Source organism: Elaeis guineensis, chromosome 4 (genome assembly GCF_000442705.2).
Source record: "Elaeis guineensis isolate ETL-2024a chromosome 4, EG11, whole genome shotgun sequence".
Taxonomy (NCBI): Eukaryota; Viridiplantae; Streptophyta; class Magnoliopsida; order Arecales; family Arecaceae; genus Elaeis; species Elaeis guineensis.
The window spans coordinates 117,849,643-117,867,993 of NC_025996.2; the positions used below are offsets into that span (position 1 = coordinate 117,849,643).

Consider the following 18,351-nt stretch of genomic DNA (forward strand, 5'->3'; position numbering starts at 1 on the left):
GACTGACAGTCGGCTATCCGTAAAGTTGATAAGCTCCAACTATGATGACTCGACTGATTTCAGACCAATGACGTCGACATATCAGAGTTACCGACCGATGGTCATTCGGATTTCCACAACTACCGATATATCTTGATTACTGATATATAGTCGGCTTATCTAAAACTGCCAACGCAGAAAATGCATAATGATCAGAATATGATCAGTGACGGATGTAACCACCCACCCCACGATCACATAATGTCAGAACATGCGAGACCCACATGTCTAACCGTTACAAATGGTTACCAACTATTCGCCTATAAAATGAGGTAATGAACAGCATTTGGTAAGGCAATTCTGAGCTGATACTCTGCCATTTTAAATACTTATCTGCTGTTCACTACTCACCACTGACTTAAGCATTGGAGGGTCTCCATCGGACATAATTTCAGCCAGTGTGGACTTCATTTTATCAGTGCTCTTCATCGGTAACAGGAGCAATAGGGGATTGACCGCAACAGGTCCCTCTTTATGGTGGCTTCCTTGCCAATCCAGTTATCCAATGTTTGGAGAGACATGAACAAGGTTTATGAAAAATAACTTGCTTCAGCATTCGCTTTTGAACTCTGTCTCCTCTTAATAAACATTTTGATATGCAGATCGTGTTTGCTGCATTTGCTCCAGCCCTTGTGTTTGCAAGCCTACCAAAAATTGTTACCCTTCATGATATCATCTCTTGGTGAGCCATCTCATTCCTATTCTTGGTAGGGGTCACTGATTTATGGTGACATGATAGTATGATACTTTGACCTCCTAAGGTGGTTTATGCCAGTGAACGTTGGGAGTATGTTCTTAACCAGGGGATTTCTTGGGTGGGTTGCAGGGAAGATCCTGAAACCAGAAAAGCACCTCAGAGGCCTTGTTACTGCTAACTGCTCAGCCGGTAACATTGTCATCCAAAGATGTTTCAAATTTAGTAGTTGCTTCCATGGTGTGGGGTATGTCCATATAATCATTGGTTCACAACATGCCAAGTAGGTAAATTGGGCAATTTGCTTGTCATCATTTTCCCGGTGATCTGCAATGAGGATGGCAGTCCATTTGTGGAGCCAAGTGAATGAAATGCCCATGGACTCTCCTATGTGTCTTTTTCTATGGCAGGAAGTAGACATGAATATTGCACTTTAATCAATCAGTAAGACAGCAACATAAAGTGAGAGTGGGGAATTGAGCTTCCACAATTATTTCAAGATGTAGAACAAGTAAGAATAGCCAATTAGAGCTACTCTCTCTATCTACCTTTCAGAATCCGTTTTATTTTTAAATCTTGAAAATGCAGCTAGGCAGTATCTTCATATTTTAAATCTTGAAAATGCAGCTAGGCAGTATCTTCATATGGATACACACATAAAGGCTTTTTATGTAACAAAATCCTTAATAGAAATGGGTCACCAAAGATAACTAACAAGGATTCAGAGTCAAGTGGGAAAGTTAATGTCCTAGGTATGCAATGTGAAGAAGGCTTCAATGATCACAAGGCTTCACTTTTGCCATCGTTTAAACCTACTCATAGAGCTGAAGAGCATCAAATTGTAAGTGCTGGTAATCGTGGACCTCGAATTTAATATCAATACAAATCTTTTCTTCTTCTAAATCCACGATAAAAGCTGTCAATGGTAATGCATGTTCCCTCAAAGGAAAAAGAAAAAGTTAATCAATGTCATTCATAGACTTCAACTCTCTACATGATAATGACTTGTCAAAGAGACAATCATCAATATTTTAGCACAGAAGTAGTTAAATGGTTGACTGAACTTTAGAAAGATGATGATTTTTTTTTTTTTTTTTAATGATGTGCAAGGAAAAAAGATGATGATGTTAATTATAAAGAAATAGAAGGAATCCAACAAATGGTATTTGTTAGACTAACTTGTGCTGATATTTGGCAAAGCATACCATGCCACTGTTATCCAATAGAAAGCTGGAGGAGAATTTCTGGGAAAAACTGAAGCAAACTCTTACATCAAATTGCAGATGAAATACTCTCCCCCGCAACTATTGTTGCTGTAGTAGCTGTAGCATGCACAGCCATGACTGAATTTGGGTCATGAACAAAGAACAGATCATATTACATCCGTATCTATACAGATTTTCACTTGATCAATAGTGTTCCTAGTTTGTCATGGATTCGTGGCTTTCTTCTCGGTGCAATACCTTGGTCATAGGAGCAATGGTCCAACTTGGAGTGATCCAAGAATCAGTCACATTGCTAAGGTTCATCTTATCCTGTTTTTGATCTAGCTGATTTTCTTCTCAGTATATGTTACAGCTGTAAGTTACATATTGGCTAAATTTCCTCCTCTACTTATCTTTCGTGTACTTCTACTGCCGAGATGGTGCAATACAATGTGTTACACTTATTCTGGGAGGAAACCCCACACAAGGTAGGCCTTTTCTAGTAGAGCCTTATGAAACCCAGTTACAATCTTGTGGGAAGTTAAGCCCTATATCCATCTTCCTCGAGCACAAGCAGGGCTTGGCAAGTCAGTGTTAAATCCTTTGGTAATCATCGCAATCATCTGTGCTCAGTACGTACTTCTTCCAATACTGAGGATAGCAGCGAGGTTAAGGCGGCAGGTGAACTTGGATTCCTGCCAAGATCTCCATTGTATCACTACGTGCTGGTGATACAATTCACTCTTCCACCTGCCATGAGTATTGATATGGAACGCCAATATTCTTTTCATCTTTTAGTAGTGACTTGTTTTGGTCTATGGGTGCAAATGTACTATTTATATGCCTTTCCATCTAATACTTGCAACAATTATTTCTCTAATCTATGCTTGGACTAAAGATGGATCGGAATGCCGGTACAATGGCTCAGTTGTTCGAAATAGGTCAGGAAGTGTGTTTCTTTCTGTGGAGCTCCTTGGTTGCTGCCCTTGCACTTACAGTTTGGTCTCATGCAGATTTTATCCTAGCATTTTAGATCATATTTCACCAATGATATTTCATGCCGAAATTCCCTCCGACTTGATTGAAGAATTTCATCCTTGGGGTTAGCTAGCCTTTCCAACTGTTACAAGTGTTTATGGATGTCAAAGGAATAGAGGACAATCTGTTTTTCAGTTGGAATTCTGTACCAAAAACTCTGGAAAGAAGGTAAAAGGTTCAGCATGGGATGCTCGCAGAAAACTTGGCTTGATAGATAGGAACCTTTCCCACCGCAGGAGTAAATCTATAGAGACAAGGGCAACATGTAGATTTTTCTAAAAAGGATATAGGATTGAAAAACGTCGATGAGAATAAATCATTAAACCAAGATGTAGATGATGAATAAGATCTTGGTGCTTTTAAACTGCCGCTTTAAACTTCTCCGGTGATACTTTTTTCAATCAGTAACTTGATGGAGTTCTACGCTCCCACGAAGTTAGTTCTTGTTAGTGGTGGTAAGTACTGAGAATTAGAATCCTTTCCACTTTGCGGTTGATCTGGAAGATGTTAAGTCTCTATCACGGCCGCCCGTATATCACACAATAGCCATCATTGAGAGACCCACCAAAGGATACCAATATCATTAGCGTGAAGGATTTGAGTCAAACATTGTCAGACCCATACCCAATCTTGGTCATTGCAAGCCTTTTATTAAGAATCAATCCCCAATAGACCTGATCTAACCTCTAAAACCTAATAGTATAGGAAAATGAAAAACCACTTGAAATATATATACATATCCAAAATCGTTACTCAACCTAATCTTAAACCGTATCTAAAACTTTGACCCTACCCGACAATAACTAGAAAAAACTTGAACAAGGCCAGCCCAAATAAGGTCCAATCAGGATTTGACGTCCGATCAATTTTTGCCACCCATAGACCCACATCATAACCCCACAACACATGGGACGGTGGTTGCATGTTACCACTCTGATATTGAACCCCCTCCCCCTGCACAAATGGCAAGAGAAGAAATTTTATCCAATTAAGCACTCGGTGGTACGAGCTTGTATCTTAGTCTTTGACAATAAGAGTATTGCATTACATCCACCTTAACATTGATCCTCATTTCGAAACTAGCCACAAAATAGTGTAGCAAGAATTATAGTAATAAAAGAACATGCCAAATAAGAAGTTGCTCTTCTTTCTCTTCTTATATTTAATTTTATTGGCAGACTAGTAGAAGCTAATCCAAACCTTTTCCACCCTGCATCCGCCCCACCTTAGAGAGCTAACTTCAGCTGGAACTGAATCCCCGTCCCATTTCCCCAGAGGCAAGGGATCATCACATGAAGCACTCGGTAGTATGAGCTTGTATCTCTGCCCTTTCACCGTAAGGGTTTTGCATTACATCCACCTCAACAATCCTACATGTTTCTCATTTCAAAACTAGTCATAGAACGGTATCGATAAGAATAATAGGAATAGAAGAGCGTTCCAAATAGGAAGCAAAGTGCAGCATAATTCAGCGAGCATAAATCTGAACATTGACAGCAACGAGACTAGATTTCATTAATATTATGGCACATATCCTTTCTTATAAAATCAAAATCTTACAACCACCTGAACAAATACCCTTGCCAATAAATTTAAAAAAAAAAAAAAAAAAATGCTAGAACACATGCGAAAGGAGTAATGTAACATGTACCCCTACATAAGTGTGAGTTCAAGCTTTGGTCTGTTCGGGTGAGGTTCCACCACTTCCATGTGAATCCTCACGGTCTGCAAGATCCCATGACTGACGTTTGTCCCCGTCCTCGTCACTCTTTGATGCACCTCATCTACCATCCAATCACCTCCTTTCTCTCCCCTTGGCATCAAGTATACCGGCCCCTCTATACCAAACCTGGAAAATGTCACGCCAAATTTAGTACCAAATTTCGCCATATTAATCAGCTACATTTGCTTCATACGCCATATCGTACATTCGTAATTATTTTTGTCAAAGGAAACTTATGAAAGCATCAAGTGTAATATTGATTTACAGAAGGAAACTAAACTAGTACAGCGTAAACTAAGTTAAAACCACACCCAATAAGAGCAGCCTGGTCAACTTATTGGCCAAACAGCTAATCTTCATGCGACAAATAGAATATAGAGAACCTAGTTGGAATCATTTGATAAATTTCCATCTGGAAGTTGTAAAAATACATTCCACGAACAGCAATGATTTGAACTCCGTTTGCCAGGTGAACTCATGGTCGTCTTCTTCAAGTAAGATTTCTAAAAGCAATTAAAATGGAAAGAGAAACCTTTGCTGTCATATGATTTAATATTGCTCGAAAGTGGGGAAGATAAATCAGCATGAGTGTCCAGTAACAATATTTGAGTAAGATTAAGATTAATTCGATAAATAACCAAGATTAAAAGAAAATAAGAAGCAATAGCAATGACATTACTATCACAAAAAGTATAAGCCCATGAGGAACAAAACATGTACGCACAACCCAAAAAAAAAAAAAAAGAAAAGAAAAGAAAAGAAAGGAAGAAAAAAGAGAGACAGGGTACTTCTAACCATGAACAGACCAAAGTCCATGGAAATTGAAGTCAACTGAATATCAGTTATTAAGAATCTCAGAAAGTTCATCTAATTATAGCAGCATGTCATTATCATATTATGCAGTTCCTTGAACATATGGACGGATAAGAGATCCAGAAAAACATACTTGGGAATGAAAACTATAAAACCATTGGACTTTATCTTCACTATCCTGGCTTCCGTGTTGGTTGGCCTGCAACAGAAAATGTACATGTTTTATAGAAGCATTTGAAGAGGAGATAAATAGTAGTTTTGAAGCAAGAATATTACCGTTTTCTGAAATATATTAGTGTGTGGAGCTCAACTGAGGCTCGGCTTGCCATCTGGGCATTTCGGTGACGGTAATTCAAATCTAAAAATCACAATATTCAAAAATTAGGAAGCAATAAATAAATTATACAACAAGAAAGGATAGGATTAGTAATTAAATACATACCGTCAGCAATGCTTGTAAGTTGCGGACCATTCATAAAAATTGGTGGAAGCTTGGCAATTCCTAGCGCTGCAGCTAATAATCTGTGAACAATGACATCTACAAGAAATAATTTAACAGTATTAGTATATACATTTTCAAACTTTGATTATGAAAACTGTCATTCCTCAACAAAGATGGAGGTTAATCACCCAAGTATTTTATTAAGGAATAAGGGATTTTAATGGAGAAATAATCTTGCAGAATAACAAAATCAATATGCTGCCTTGTCATTGATTCAGCAGATGAGCAATGCTAACCTAAGAATTGATTTTGATGATGCCAAAATATTAAAATATGTTTAATACTAATGCAAACTTGAGAGCATGCTTGTAGGAGAAATTCTTGATGCTCATAGCTTGCACAAACAATCAAAAAAATGTCTTTCAAAACTAGTTAAGGAGAAGTTGCTTAAGATGCTCAACAAAGAACAAAGGATAAAAGTCGATCTTGATATACGAAAGCCAGCTCTGGCACACTCAAAATGAAATGTGCACAATCTAAAAGTCGACCCAAAAAATCATGAGTCGACTCCTCTAGACAAGTCCATCCCATTAGAACAAGAGTCAACTCCGAAATGGTCTCAGGATGCCAAACAGAGAGCAGTAGAAAAAGATGTCCTAAACATAAGCCGACTCCAGAAATTTACATGTCGACTCTACTAGAAGAGTTGATCCAACTAAAACATGAGTCAGCTTTAGAATGATCTAAAGCTACAGACAGAAAGTAGTGAAAATTGAGCACAACTCGAGCCGACTCCAGAAAAAATCATAAGCCAACTCCACTAGAACTTGAGTCGACCCCAATAAAAGCCAAGTCAACCTCAAGATTGATCACAGTCAAAAGATAGAGAGCTATACTTAGATACTTTACAAGTCGACCCTTGAAAAACTGAGTCGACTCTTGAAGAAACCAAGTCGACTCCTGAAGATTACTCCTCTGCATTTGACAACCATAATGGCTAGTTTTGCAAAAATTCTCCAATGGCTAGAAAAGTCCTCTCACGGCTGCTTTGAGTCCTTCAACGGTCATTTTTCCTTAGCTGGCCATTTTTGGAGATATTTAAAGTGGGAAATTAATTTGAAAAAAATAGAAAAAAAATAATAATAGAGTGAAAAAAAAAAAAGAATACTCAAGAGAGAATTCAAGTCCATCTTCCAATGACTTAATTCAATTGAAGAGAGCTTGAAAGCATTGATTGTGTGATCTACTAGCTAGAGCATCTTCTTCAAGCATTTAATCAAGCTTCTCTTAAACATTTGAAGAAGTCATTACATTCAAGAGACATCTACATCAACTTCCTTGGACTCTAAAGAGTTCATTTCTCGAACTTTAAAATTGTTACTCATTATATTCTTGAGTTTGTAACAAATTTCTTAGATATAAAAACTTAGAGATATAGACTGGTCCAAGCCCGTAATTAAATGGTTGTATTTGACTAAGTTAAAGAGGGGCTTAGTTGGAAAGATTTTGGCTAGTGAATCTATACAAAACCAATTAGGTTGTTTGTGATCCTGAGAAAATAATCAACCTGTAATCAAAAGGATTATAGTAAAATTTTTAAGTAGAGAGACTGAGTGGACATAGGTGTTGGATTTGGCACCAAACTACCATAAATCTATTGTGTTTGTGATTGTATGATTGTCTATTTTTAGTTTTTGCCACTTATCATATCTCTCTTCTTGCATTTCACAAGCACATTTTTTAATTGATAATTAGTGCGCATGTTTTAATTATGAGATTTTTGAAAAACTCAATTCACCCTCCCTCAATTCAACAGCCCCCCCCCCTCTTTGATTGTCTGTTTTTAGTTTTCACCACCTATCATCTCTCTTCTTATGCTTCACAAGCATACTTTTAAATTGATAGTTAGTACATATGTTTTAATTATGAATTTTTTTTGAAAAACCCAATTCACCCTCCCTCAATTCACACCCCCCCTCCTCTAAGGTTGCCCCTTCTAGGCAACAAGGAAAAAATTACATTCTATTTGAGTCATGTAGGAGTGCACTTCCAACAGTAGATATGCACATCCTGTAGAACTATCAAGAACTTCATAAATAAGAGACAAAAAGAGGATTCCTCAAAAATTATTATCAATATCCCTCTCTATCTGCTTCACCTATTTCTACAAAGATTCATGTCCACCATGATCTCATATCCCATTTATAACAACATAACAAAGACAAGCAGAAAGAAAAATAACATCTAAAAGCATTTGCAAAGTCGATCAAAGAAAAGGATGATATGATCAAAAAGATGCATTTAAATGAAATCTTCTTTATATCTGACAAATTCTTTTCTTAACAAGAGATCACTGGTATACATAATGAGATGTTGAAATTCTAAATATCACCATACAAAGATGATAGAATGCTGATGCCCAGAAGGAAAATTCAAGGGAATAAAAAATACCCACAGAAACATCTGCAGATTCCAACTTTTACCATTACCTAAGATTAAGAAAGAGAAACTCTAAGCAATAATTTTCCGATCTCTCCACAGGTGTTCAGGAAATACAGTCAGGAAAGGTGGCAAACCAAGGAAGTAGAAATGAATGATCTTCATTGCTCTATCATCATGAGTAAGGTAATTACACATATTAACTTCTCTGTAGACCTTTTTAATGTATAAAAACATCCTTTTCTCTTTCCACATTGGGGATTCTCTCCCATCTTTTTCTAAGAAAAATGAGGTTTCTTTTCAAGATCATTCCTTTTTTTTTTTTTTAACCAACACCATCGAGTTGATTGGTTGATAAAAAAATCTGAATACATTGACTAACTACTAGTAAAACCATAATCATTATGGATTATCTCATTATCATTGGTTATTCAGATAACGTAAGGGGAAGTTCATAAATAATTAAATATTATAATACAAAGAAGTAATAACCCCTTAACTTGCATATCTGTGAAAGGGAGGAGTCAGACGGATATAGAAAAAGCCAATAACAGCGACATACACAATCAGTTGCGGGAACATTTGTTATTATTCTTTAATCATAAACCTAATCTGCTGGCTACAAAGTACTAGAAATTTCAAGTACTCAACCGTTCATTGAGCCATAATCAACTTGTGTGCTCTGACTGTCCAAACGTGGTCATTCAAATACTTAAAAGGGAAAAGATTCATAATTTTTTAGACAGGCATAGGACAAAAAGCAAGCCATACTCAACTAACCTGCATATCTGCGAATAGGAGAAGTGAAATGAGTATAAAGAGCTGCTGCAAGTCCATAATGGTGATATTCAGAGGGGCTTAAATCTCCACTACAGAAGTAGACTGCCTATATAATTTAAGCACAATTTCATATTAAAAATTCATAGTCAAAGATAAATTTTCAGCAACAACATTACTTTTCAAAATCCAGTTAATGCACCTGAGTCATGCATCTAGTAGCTAGAATCCTGATCAGCTTATTGAAGTATGGATCATCACCCTGCAGATCAATTAACAGCAAATTTCAAGATGAACACCTAACTCAAAGCAAATAATTCTGTTTCAAAAGTTACCAACTTGCAAAGACATGCACTATAAACAATACGAATCACAAAAGAGACATACTAAGACATCACCAAAAGTACTGAATTAGGGAATCCTTACTACTGCATGATCAAGTGAATCAGCAAGTGCTTTTGAAGATGAAACATCCAAATCCAGGCCAACAGCAGCAGCTGTGCGCAATAATGGTTCAAGCATCTCTTTGGTTGGGGTAGGATGGCGCCTGATTTTGTAATCAAAAGTTAAGAAACGTAGATAATGTCAATACTTAAAATTGATTAGAAAATTGCATAAAAATATTTTGACAGTAGTTTCCTACTGTGACAAAAATGTACAGACCTTGAAGCATACAGCTAATACCATGGTTTGCCGTACCGAGCCGAACCGTCCGGTATGGGACGTACCGAGCCGGACCGATACCTTACCGGTCCGGTTCGGGCCTGTTTTTCGAAAAACGACCCCGAACCGCCCGGTTCGGTGCAGTTCGGGCCCATACCGCCTGGAACCGGACAGTATATCTCGGTTCGCCGTCGGTTCGGGGTGAACCGAACCATACCGCCCAGGGGTTCATATGGGGGAGGGGGAAAGGTGGGGGCCTTTTCACGTGGTTGGGAGGAGGGGGGAGAGAAATGGGCGTGGCCCACTTCACATGGGGGGAGGGCCTGGTGCTTTAATAAGCACTAGGCCTTCGGTGTTCTTTAAGAGTTCTCAGAGAACACCCATGGCCGTGGGCAACTTAATCGTTGAGACCTCCAAAAAATTAGAAAAGAAGGCAAAATTTTGTGAAATTGGAGTGATTTGAGAAGAGGCTGATCTTTGACCGGAGGTAAGATAATCTGTTATTTTGTTAGTAAATATTTTTTTTTTGTTTTTGTTGTTAGAAATAGGATAAAAATGAGGTAAAATAAAAATAGGAGAAAATAAATAAATATATGTTTGAAATTTTGGATCAAAAATCTTTGTACCGCAACCTAACTCCAAATTGAACCCAAATATGTCAATAATATGCAATATAATACCATATTGAGGTTGTATTTATCAATTATTAACTTCAAAAATCTAAAAAAAAAAAATTGAAAATCGAAAAAAATATTGTGTACCGGTACCGGACCGGTACGCCTAGGCATACCGTATGCCGGTACGGTATGGTACCGGTACCGTACCATACCGGTCCGGCACCGGCACGCCGTCCGGTACCGGTACAGCGAACCTTGGCTAATACAAAAGCCATCTAACAACTGGTATCTAATAATGCATCATAAGATGCAATGTAGTTTAGAGGCATTCTTCCAGCTAACTTAAATAGTTCAAGAATCACAAACTAGTGCAAATTTAAACAATGACTAGAGATGAGCACTCGATCATGAGGCATTGGGAATCAATAATAATTATGGATTATCTCACTATCAAATTAGTTATTTGGATAGTGTACCAGAAAAGTCCATAAATAATTAAATGTTATCCATATCAAGAAGTAATAACCCCTTAACTGCATATCTGCGAAGGAGAGGAGTCAGAGGAATATAGAAAGGCGTAGCAAGCCAGTAATGGTGATGTTCTCAAACAGACGCATGAACATTTTAGATATGAACATAACATTATGCGCCACTAGGACCATTTCAGGGGTGCATTTAATATTATGATACTGTTCATCTTGTGCAAACAGTTTTTTTCATGTATGATCAAAGTAAAATATTTTCAATATGTTTTTTAACTTTAACCAAGCCTTCTCCAATCTCAATGTGGTCATCCTAAAAGATCAGAGTATGATCGCTTAAGGTTGAGATCATTTCACAATCAACATACTACCTAACGCCACCTGCTACCCATTGGTGTCTGGTTCCTGGTTGAGGCAATCTTCAGAAAGACTCTAAAGGACTTGTGTGATACCTAATAGGCCTCTCAGAAGTATGGAAACCAATTATACTAGTTCAAGCTGATATTACCTTGCATTATACTAGATAAAGAGCAAAGAAGGCAAGATTTGATATTTGGAACCACATATGTTTCCTTGCAAGATAATAATAATCAAGAGACAAATAAACATCTAACATTTGACTATGCCAAAACTAACATAGTCCACAAAGAAGCATGGTTATTTCACAAGAAATCCATAACAAATGAATCCATATGATTGCAGCATGGGCTTGTCTTTGTTTCGCCTCAACATATTGTTTTGAAATTTTTAAGGATGCTATGTGAATCTAGTAAGATAGAGATAAAAATAAACTAATATATGAAATCATCAGAATTATAAGAGATTCTTTGCATAGATTCTGAGTTTTTTATTCCATAAAACTGGAATTTTTCAGTAGGCAAAGTCAAAAAGCATCATAAACAGCCAATAGGCATGCTGTTGATACATTTCCAACATTAATACCTAACTCGGGTGGAAGAATCCAGTTTCCAGGTTTATGATCTATCCACATTATGGTCTACCAGTTAAATCACCTTTTGGAAACTAATCATGGCGTAACACACATCAATATCACATCAGCTTTACCGAATTTTTCTCTATAATATAATCACTGTAGTCAATTCATGCACCTGTTTTAAAATCTTTACAGGCCATTCCTCAATCGTTCATTACTTAAATGATGTTGTGTTCTCAAGAATGCTCCAGGCCCTTGCCTAGATGCTTGGGTAATGTAAAGTACCAACATAGAAGTGCCTCAGCATACTCCAAGCAAGGAATGCTTCATAAGGCAATGCCTAGGGTAGAAGGCATAATCATACTGAACTGCCAGATTCTAGGCATACAGATGGTGGACCAAGACGGTTCCAGCAATGAAATCAAGAAACTGGTGGAGGGGGAGAGTGGGGAGGAAAGACAGGATAGAGAGAGGGGGGAGGAGGAAGAGAGAGGAAAGGTCAAACGACCAATGGAGGGTGACAAAGGATCAGGGGGCCGGGAAGCCACACAAAGGAGCGGAGGATGGGCTCCGCCTCCGATACCCTTGTTTCAAATGTCCTTCCTCCACCCCTCCACCACCATCTCCCTCTCTCCCTCCTTTCCTCCCTCTCCCTTCCTCCCTCTCTTTCCCTCTCTTTCCTTCTCTCCTCCCTCCCTTTGCTTCTCTCTCCCCCCTTCCTCCTCTCCCACTCTCTCTCTCTCTCTCCCCCTTGCTCCCTCTCGCTCTCTCTCCCTCCCTCACTCTCTCTTTTTTCCTCTCTCTTATTGTCCCACTCCCCCTCCCTTGCCGGTTTCCCTTTGTCGGCTCATGCTGGAATGGCATGGCATAATACCATACCGCCGACCTACTAGCATGAGCACTAGTTCCAATACGTGGACCAAGAAATGCCGTACCAGACCGAACCGCCCGATACGGGGGTACCGAGCCGGACCAGCGGCCAGCCGATCCGATTCGGCCCTTTTCTCCGAAAAACAGCTCCGAACCGCACCGAACCAGGTGGTTCGGCACGATTCGGCGCCATACCACCCAAAACTGGGCGGTATGGACCGGTATGGTTCGGTTCGGCATTGAACCGAACCGTACCGACACCTTCACGTGGGAGGAGTGGGCGGGTGTGGGGTGGGGCCTGAGCTATCTTTTAGTGACAGCCCAGGTGGGTTGTCTGATTGAGAGACTCGAGAGCTCTCTCAGAGAACTTCCGAGAGAGCTACCCTTGCCTGAGACTCACGAGACGCTGAAAAATTAGAAAAAAAGAATTCCGTCAAATTGCAGCACTGGCTCGAGGAGACGCTGATTTTTGATCGGAAGGTAATGTATTATTCTTTTAATAAATATTTTATTTTTATATTTTTGTTGTTAAAAAATGAATAAGAATGAAGTATGAAAATAAGAAGAAATCATGTCAAAATTTTGTGATTTTGGTATGATTTGATCATATGTGATAGATCTTTGAAAGATCTATATGATGATACTAAAATCGTTAATTTTTATTAATTATATATTTTTTAAATATTTATATATATTTATTTATAAAAAAATATTTAAAAAATAAATTAAAAAATTAAAAAATTAAAATTTCAAAATCATATTTAGAATGATTCAAGCTACTTAAATCTAACCTCGAACTTTTTTTAAAATTAAAAAATATTTTTATAATTATTTAAATAAAAAAATATGGTCAAATAAAAAATATTTAAAAATAGTGTTATATTACAGTTAATTCAAAAATATTATTTGAAGTATATAATATTTTTTTATTTATGAGTTTTAAAATTATTATTGAAATTTTTTGAATTTATATATAATATTTTTTTAATAATTATTAAGCTATCGTGTTTTGTTATACTTGCAGAAATGAGTAAGAAGAAAGATTCAGAGCATGACATTGGTTGGAATCATGATGAGATGCTCTCGACTCAGCATCATTGGAGATGCAAATGGTGCAACATAGAGTTCAAGAAAGAAAAGGTGACTAAGTTGAAGCAGCACCTGACTGGTGGTTATCCTGATATGTCCATGTGTCGAAAATACCCACAAGAGGTCTGACAGTTGATGAAAAAGCACTTCGCTGATTCGAAAGCAGCGAAAGAAAGGGCAAAGCAGAAAAAGACGGAAGTGAACCATCGAGTTGCAGAGCCACCTTATCACTCTAGAGAGTCAGAAGAGGCTTTCGCTCTAAATGATGAGAAGGCACAGATTGAGACTGCCATTCAAGCGAGCTTGACTGATCAGTACCGGTAGGAGGAAATAGTCAGGTATAAAGAGCGATTTGAACTATCATGCTACGAATCGGGATCTGGATCAGCGACCGGTGAGGGAGAATTCGAGTTCAGAAAAACTACCTCAGTCAAAGAACCCGATGGTAGAGGGAGCAAACACAGCATGTCATCTTTGTTAGAAGCTTTTGGCAGTAGAAGAAAATCCTCCAGAGATATTCCAGCAGGAACCACCATCCATGATTTGGATCCACATGCTTTTCTCAGCAAGAATTCAGAGCAGTAGAGAATTGACACTATGATAAAAAAAGATAAGAAGAAGATATGTGGCGAGCTATTGGATCATGGTTTTATTTCAGCCATATTCCAGCAGATGCAGCAGGCAATCCTTACTATCGATCTGCCATTTCAACCATAAAGGCTACGATCAGGGTGTAGATCCGTCAGAACCTAAGAACATCTATGGTCAGCTTCTTGACAGTAACAAAGAGGATCTGCAGAGATGGATTGCTTCTTACAAAAATAAATGACCTACATACGGACTGACAATGATGTGTGATGGTTGGACCGGTCCTACTAGATGGAGCATCATTAATTTTGACATACTGTGATGGAAAAATATTTTTTCACAAATCAATTGATGCTTCAGATATGATACACGATACCACATATATCCTTGGTCTGATGGAGGAGGTGATTGATTCAGTGGGTGAGCAGTATGTCATGCAGGTCATCACAGATAATGGACAACAATGTAAGACTGCCGGAGAGTAGCTGATGGAGCAGCAACCGCAGATATACTGGACCCCATATGCTGCACATTGCATTGATCTTATATTGATGAATATTGAGAAGATTCGTAGGATGCCGCAAGTAGTGGAGATTGCCCAGACTATTACTAAATTCATCTACAATCACACACGGGTTTTTTCATTGATGCGGACGTATACTGAGGGAAAGATTTTAAGACCGGATATCACACGATTTGTTACCAACTACATAGCACTTGATAGTCTTCTTCAAAAGAAAGCAGCTTTATGTCAAATGTTTGTCAGTGCCGAATGACAGAAGAACTGATATGCGAGGGCCGATACTGATGAAAGTCATGTGGAGAACTTGATGATGAGTCAGTCATTCTGGCAGCGGGCTGAGAAAGTAGTGAAGGCTATTAAGCCATTATATGAGGTGCTTTGCATCATGGATAGTGAAAGATACCCCCAGATGGGCTTCTTATATTACATGATAGAGAAAGCAAAGAAACAGATCAATAAGAATGATCCGAAGCATGCTCAAGAATTCATTAACATCATTGAGCGCCGTTGAGACTCAGATGGGTAGAGATTTGCATCTAGTCGGTAAACACGGATTCAAGAATATTTTAAAATATTTTTTTCTTATACTTGTAAAAGTGTACTTAATCAATTATGAAATTTATCTGTAACTTATTATTTGAATCTGAGATTCCAATATACCATTCTTGGGATAGATATGGATAACAAACTTCTTACTGTTTTCGTAATGTGATATATAAGATGGTGTCCGATCCAGAAATCACATTATTGTGTCTGCAAAAGATATGCTAGTTTAAAATAGATGTAATTATTCCACTGAATTCGATCTGTACTCAACGATATATTTATAAATTTAATAAATATATTTTTTTACAGACAAAATAATTTAGAAAGGGATCAGATAGCTTTGAAGTCTCATCAGCTGTCGTAAGCAAAAAACAGATGAATCCAGATAAATTACATATCAATAATGAACAGCATAGATTGATATACAATTTTGTTTAATAATATCATAAAATTTGATATATAATTTTGCTTTTACAGCTGAATGATGGATTCATTTTGAAATATCCGCAGAATATTTGAGAGGTATGGTTGTCCACATTCTTTTTCAGACGGTCTCTGCCAGTGGCTGTGAGCGCAATTGGTCAATTTTCGTCCTTATCCACAGCAAACAGAGAAATTGTTTGACACAAAAACACCTCAATGATCTTGTATATGTTCACTATAATCTAAGGTTAAGACTAAAATACATTCAGAAAGAAGTACAACTGAAGTATACTGATCCGACACTAGATGATTATGCTGACGAGGATGACGATCCGATCATCAGATGACTTACAGGTCAGCAGCAGGAGCCAGAGCTTGATGAGCCGGAGTCCCCTCCACGACCCGTCAGTGTGGTAGCTAAGGAGATCAAGGTGGATCCAGGGCAATAAGCAAAAAAAAATATTCCACATAAGGTTCCAGCTAATCAGCCACAGCCTGAGACCCAGGGAATTCATTCATCACATGACTCGATTTTCAATACATCCTCACAAAGATTGACCAACAGATGTTGAGACGAGATCGGCAGTCAGCAAGAAGACATCCATCCTCTCAATCACAAGAAACTCAGTCACAGAAGGACACAAGAGGAAAAAAGAAAAGATAGTTGCATGTGCACCACTCTCAAGAGTACAAAAGCTATCTGACTCAGATTCGGAGATCAGAGAGAGTGATGATGATACTGGTAGTGCTACTCATGGATCTGATGATCAGGAAGGAACTGAAGAACAGGAGACCATTGCTTATAAGACACAGCCGCAGGGTGATTCAATTCATCGATGAGTCCCAGTTTACACATGCCACAAAAGATAGGGACCATGGTGGACGAGTCGGTAGAGACCGTAGGGAGCTAATTTCATATAGACGATGGGCTCCTAGAGATCATCCAGCATACGATGCAGCTGTAGACGATCTTGCACGTGGAGTAGGATCCATGGATGTATCTGGATTATCTTCGCATTATGAATCCTATTATCCGCAGCCACCTTATGATCCATATGGATATGGTGCATCCGAAGCATCGTTTTATAGTGGTTACTACCCTATGCAGCCTGGAGCATCTTACGGATCAGATTTTGCTACTGGCATATTCAGATGGGCTCCTCCACAGCCATACCATCATCCCGAGGATACTTCTCAAAGCAAAAATTTGAGTAAGAGATCTGAAATATCTTACAATCCAAAGAGGATGCCTTATGGAATGAATATTCAGGAGTACAGTGCATCTTGATTAGAGGATTGGACTGATATTCCTCCAGATTATGCTAATGATCCAGATATCTACGAGTGTCACAAACACTCAAGGTGATATTAAATGCAAAGCACATCTTGAGGTTAGTATATCATTTTTTGTGCTTTGTACTTTAAAAGTTTAGATATATTTTAATGCATATTTATATATTTTTTTTTAATTTTAAGATGATATAGTTGTAATATAATGTAAATAAATATATATTTGAAATTTTGGATCAAGAGTCTCTGTACCGCTACCGAACTCAAAAATTGAACCTAAATATGTCAATAATATGCAATATAATGTAATTTTGAGGTTGTATTTATGAATTAATAACTTGAAAACCCAAAAACAAAACAAAACAAAAAAATTTATATCGGTACTAAACCGGTACACTGGAGTGTACCATATGTCGGTACGGTACGGTATCGGTACCATACCATACTGATCGGGCACCGGTACATGCTCCGATACGATACAGTGGACCTTGCCGTGGACCTTGATTTATACCATTACCATTTATGACACATTAACCTCAGTATGCTATTTGTTGATGCTTGCATTGTTTTCCAATAAAATATGCTATTTGTTTCTCAAATTTCCACATGTTAGCTTCCAAAATCTTATTTACATTATTAATCTTACAACTTTTTAAATCTGCATATCGATTCCTACTGCTGTATAACCTATTGCATATAGGTTCTTCGAGTGTAGGTAACCACAATTGGAAGAAATATTCGTAGAAAACCACTTAAACAGGCAGTTTTTAATGATCTTTGCATATGAGTCTCTAAAATCTTCTTGATTTTGTATGTTAGTCCCATATTTGTCTAGACACATAGTTATATAACTCATTGCATATTTAACTCTGGTTGCTACAGTGAATATTCCTATTCTTAATTTCTCTCCACTGCCTGATGGCCCTGATCTGATGTTTCATATTCAAATGATTGAATTTTTTTCAATTTTAAATTCTGTTAAGCAAAAACAAATCTTCCATTTGTACCTCTCTTGTTAAAATGTTCATCAGTAGGGACTAAGAGTGTAATCACTGGAGGTTTCTAGAAAGACAGAAGACAAGACAAAGGTTGAGAAAAGATAGATGGAAAACGAGGATGGGAAACCATAAGTCACAACCAGAAGTTCTCGGAGAGG

General features: G+C 37.8%; 1 protein-coding gene and 1 pseudogene across 3 annotated transcripts in view; one reads left to right on the forward strand and one right to left on the reverse strand.

Annotated features, from left to right (window-relative positions):
* The first annotated feature begins 513 nt into the window (after nucleotides 1–513).
* On the forward strand, nucleotides 514–2,971 carry LOC105042753 (protein PIN-LIKES 5-like; annotated as a pseudogene).
* A 1,485-nt stretch (nucleotides 2,972–4,456) lies between these two features.
* Nucleotides 4,457–18,351, reverse strand: part of LOC105042745 (exosome complex exonuclease RRP44 homolog A) — a 50,002-nt gene continuing 36,107 nt past the window's right edge. For all 3 annotated transcript variants that reach the window (XM_029263892.2, XM_010920050.4, XM_010920049.4), the window contains 7 exons: nucleotides 9,597–9,717; nucleotides 9,373–9,432; nucleotides 9,174–9,279; nucleotides 5,955–6,050; nucleotides 5,789–5,870; nucleotides 5,646–5,711; nucleotides 4,457–4,825 (listed from right to left, as the gene is read on the reverse strand). In XM_029263892.2, coding sequence (XP_029119725.1) covers nucleotides 4,630–4,825; nucleotides 5,646–5,711; nucleotides 5,789–5,870; nucleotides 5,955–6,050; nucleotides 9,174–9,279; nucleotides 9,373–9,432; nucleotides 9,597–9,717 — 727 coding nt within the window. In that variant the 3' untranslated portion in view covers nucleotides 4,457–4,629. The remainder of the gene's footprint in view (nucleotides 4,826–5,645; nucleotides 5,712–5,788; nucleotides 5,871–5,954; nucleotides 6,051–9,173; nucleotides 9,280–9,372; nucleotides 9,433–9,596; nucleotides 9,718–18,351) is intronic.